The 3,916-nt window shown below is 30.6% G+C and overlaps 1 protein-coding gene across 1 annotated transcript; it reads left to right on the plus strand.

Annotated features, from left to right (window-relative positions):
* Positions 1–24: 24 nt before the first annotated feature.
* Positions 25–3,511, plus strand: LOC126748337 (guanine nucleotide-binding protein subunit gamma-1-like). Its single transcript, XM_050457497.1, has 2 exons — positions 25–281; positions 2,893–3,511. Exons 1-2 carry the CDS (start codon positions 273–275, stop codon positions 3,094–3,096), a joined length of 213 nt encoding a protein of 70 aa, XP_050313454.1. The 5' UTR covers positions 25–272; the 3' UTR covers positions 3,097–3,511.
* The last annotated feature ends 405 nt before the right edge of the window (positions 3,512–3,916 follow it).

Here is a 3,916-nt window from a genome sequence, read left to right on the forward strand (position 1 = left end):
TTGACATTTTGACAATTTTTGACTGTTGACGTTTTTTGACAATCCGTTACCTGTTGACTGTTTTTATATTTATAGTCTAATTTTTCTCTTCTTCAAAGTTTTCCTTTATCGATTGTATTTTCCAACAAATAAGAATAGATAATTGTATCATTGTCTCGTTTATTTGCGTAGTTATCTGATTATTTTAGTAATCAATAACGGTTGTGCTTGGCCCCTCCCTTCCTGCATTTTGTTGACGAAAGTTTCCCTATAGAAAAGCTTGATAACTATTTATGGATATGGTAAGTCATTTCATCTGTTTTCCCCATTTCTTTTTTCCAATAGTAAACATTTGTTTACCTCTTAATAGACCTAATGTTTGATACTCTATTATATGCTCGGCTATTACACTATCAGAATAGAGAAATAAAAAAGAATGAGGTACAGCCTAACTCCTTTTTTTGTCAGTAATTGTTAACGCATTCTGGGTGTGGTTTTAACATACAGTTTCTTTGAGTTTTTTGGAATCGATGAAGAATAAGTAGGAGTTAAGCTACTAAAACCAAAGAAAAGTATTGGTAGTGTAAGCATTGAGAAGAAATTTTTCTTAGTTCCGACTAACATACCTAATGAAATTAAAATCCATATTTTCTCAAGGTAAAAATAAAAAAGCTTTAGGGTGGTAGAGTATGTCTATGGATATTCCAGGAATTAGGTGATTCTGCTTTGAATTCTTCGGTTGATATGGTAAATGCTTCTTGAATGGCCACTGTTGTGATATTATTCATAAAAGGGCTATAGTTGTTCACAAGGGCACTGATAATTCATGTCCCGCAAACTATAGGCCCATATCCCTCCTTCCGACTCTCTCATAGAAAGGCTAGTTAAACTTAGAGTCTTTGGATTTTTGAGTAAACATAACATACTAAACTCAAACCAATTTGGTTTTAGGGAGAAGAAAGGTACTACTGATGCTCTCTTTTTTTCTGGTGTAATATTTTGTAACTTGACAAAAGCCTTTGACTCTGTCATGAAACACTTCTTCGGAAGCTTGAAATACAGAGTACTACGCAGGTTGCAATTCAGTCAACATGACTATTAATTGTAGTGTTCCACAGAGGCCAGTCTTGGGGCCACTGTTGTTCTTTTTATGTCAATAATATCTGTTTAGTAGAAATCAGTGGCCATTTAACACTTTGTTGATGATACCAGTATCTTGGAGCATCATTCCAATTTTCTCAAAATAATATCCAAAATGATCTGCAAAAATTAAAGATTTGGTTCGATAGCAACTTACTCACATTTAATATAACAAGAACTTAACATACTTTTAGATGTAATGTTGCAGATGTTGTTCCAATTGAGGCAGTTTAAAATTTATTGGTATTATAATGGACAATAGACTTAACTTTGAAAATTAACCTGAGATATGGTCTTCCCTTTTAGGATAGTTGCAGTCATATCTTCATTTTACAATAAAAAGCAATTCAAATAATGCACAATGTTGAATTGAAGGCTTCATGCAAACCGGTCTTTTTGAGAAATAGAATTATGACACTTGTTTATTGATTCTTCACAGTGTAGGTTTGGTTTTTAGAAAATATAGGCATTTAATTGCGCAAGGAGAACATCTTACTTGACAATCACAAAATATTCCTCTACCAATTGATCTCTTTAATAATTTAAAGAAATCATTTATTTATGATGCAAAGAAAATATACAACCACTTAATTGTTAGTTTCCAAAACATGGAAGACTAAAAAGTTCCAATGTATATGTTAGAAATTTTTAGTAGATATTATAATGTGGAGGAATATTTAAGTGATCAACTTACATCAAGGTGACAATACTGTATTATCTGGTATAAAGTTTTAGTTAAAAATATTGATATTAGTCAGGTTTTGTAATTTAACAGTTATATACTTCTATCCTTTCTAGTCTCATTTTTGTCTTCTTTTGATTTTGTTTTATTTAGATTTAATTTGAATTACAACTTTGTCAGTGAGATTTATTTGATCTTCTAATAATAAAGAATGTTTATTGTCTAAAATCTTTGAAATTTTGCTTTAATTAAGAGTTAGCAATCTATGTGTCAAAGAGCCAAAGTTTTCGATAAGGTGAATCATCCCTTGTTACTGGGAAAATTATAGCTCTTTGGATTCTCTAACCATGCAAAATTCTTATTCAGTCTTACCTATCAAACAGAATGTAAGTAGTTGTAATTGGAGGCTGCTAATTAAAAGAATTTCACAAAGAAGTAATTTGGGTTCTGTCTTGTTTGCCTGTTTATTCATCATATGCCTTATGTAAAATTATTTAAAAAGCCCTCTTTTTGCAGATTTCAAGATATTTAAGGCTATCACTGAAAAATATGATTGTATAAAATTGTAGGAGGACCTGCAGAGTGTATCTCAATGGTTTTCTTCAAACAAAATTTTGGTAAATGCTCGGAGTGACCTTCACACATAAAATACATCCTGTTTCTTATGATTATGACTTGCATGGTAAAATTCTTGAATGTAGTGATAGTTTTAAGGATGTTGAAATATAGCTGCAATCTAATTTCAAATTTAACTTGCAATGTTAACTAGTTCTAAGTTTCAAACACTTGTCCAAAGAAGATTATAGCAGTGGTTATCTATCTACTATCTAGATAGAATTGATAAATAATTGAATACGGTTAAGAATGCGGGGAGTTTTTTGTGTTAACTTGTGCAGTTGTTCTCCCCTTACTTTAATGTTAAGAACATGTAATTCTTTAACCTTCCAATATGGTTTGTATATTTTTGACAATTCATAACACTCTTCAATAATGGTCATTAAAGTGTGTCATGAATTATCCAAATTCAGGAGATTACCTACTATTGAGCATCATTAGATACAATTTTCAGCTAAACCTATTATTTTCTCTAGGTTGTCTCAAACCTACAGCAACAAAGAGCCATCACCGAGCAACTACGCCGGGAAGCAGCTATAAAAAGGATGCCTGTATCTCAGGCCATCAAAGAAATTGTAAAGTATATACAGGAACATGAGCAAGATGATTGCCTTGTTGTTGGCTTTTCTAGTCAAAGGGTCAATCCCTTTCGTGAAAAAACCCCTTGCTCCGTTTTGTAAGTGCCTGGCAGGGGGTAGTTAATATGAAGGGCATTTAAAAAACCTGTTGTAATTTTTTGGGTCAATAATTATTATCCCTAATAACCTTTTATTTGTAATTTAATATTTGATTGTGTAATCTGTATATTTTTGTTTCTTTATTGACTTTACGAATATGTTAGTTTAATTTACAGAAAACTTATTGTATTTTGATGTAGCATGAATATCTTGAAATTGATGTTTCCTTGGACCTTTACACCACCTTTTTTATTTTTATTGTCAATGACTATAATTATTTATAATTAATAACATTCCTGTGCCTACCTATTGGGCAGATAAATTCTGCCTTAAGCATTATATCTGTGAAATCAAATCATGTGAAGCCTATAGTAGAAAAAGACTAGTTAATCAAAAATAAAATATTATACATTTAAAATCTTTCAGATTATTTTATCTATCCTTATATCCTAGTAACAATTAAATTAAGGGTTGCAATGTAAAATCCAGGAAAATATTTAAAAAAATAGACAACCCAATAATAAGCTGATGTCAGAATTATGGAGGGCAGATAATTAGCCTAAACAAAGTGTCAAACAATATTTGACAATATTAATTATTAAGGAAGCATAAAATTCACTTGAATATTAATAGGAAGTAGGTAAAAAAATTATATATCAATTATTTATTATGCATTTATACTTATATCCACATTATGATGTTTATAATTGTACGATTTCCCTGATGCCTTGATATAATATAACTTTATAAAAAAACTAACGTTGTTTTCTTTGCACCTACGTCTCCAAGTTTTTTCTCCTGTCACTTTGCAAAAAATAAAACA

The sequence above is a fragment of the Anthonomus grandis genome, chromosome 22, assembly GCF_022605725.1.
Source record: "Anthonomus grandis grandis chromosome 22, icAntGran1.3, whole genome shotgun sequence".
Classification (NCBI taxonomy): domain Eukaryota; kingdom Metazoa; phylum Arthropoda; class Insecta; order Coleoptera; family Curculionidae; genus Anthonomus; species Anthonomus grandis.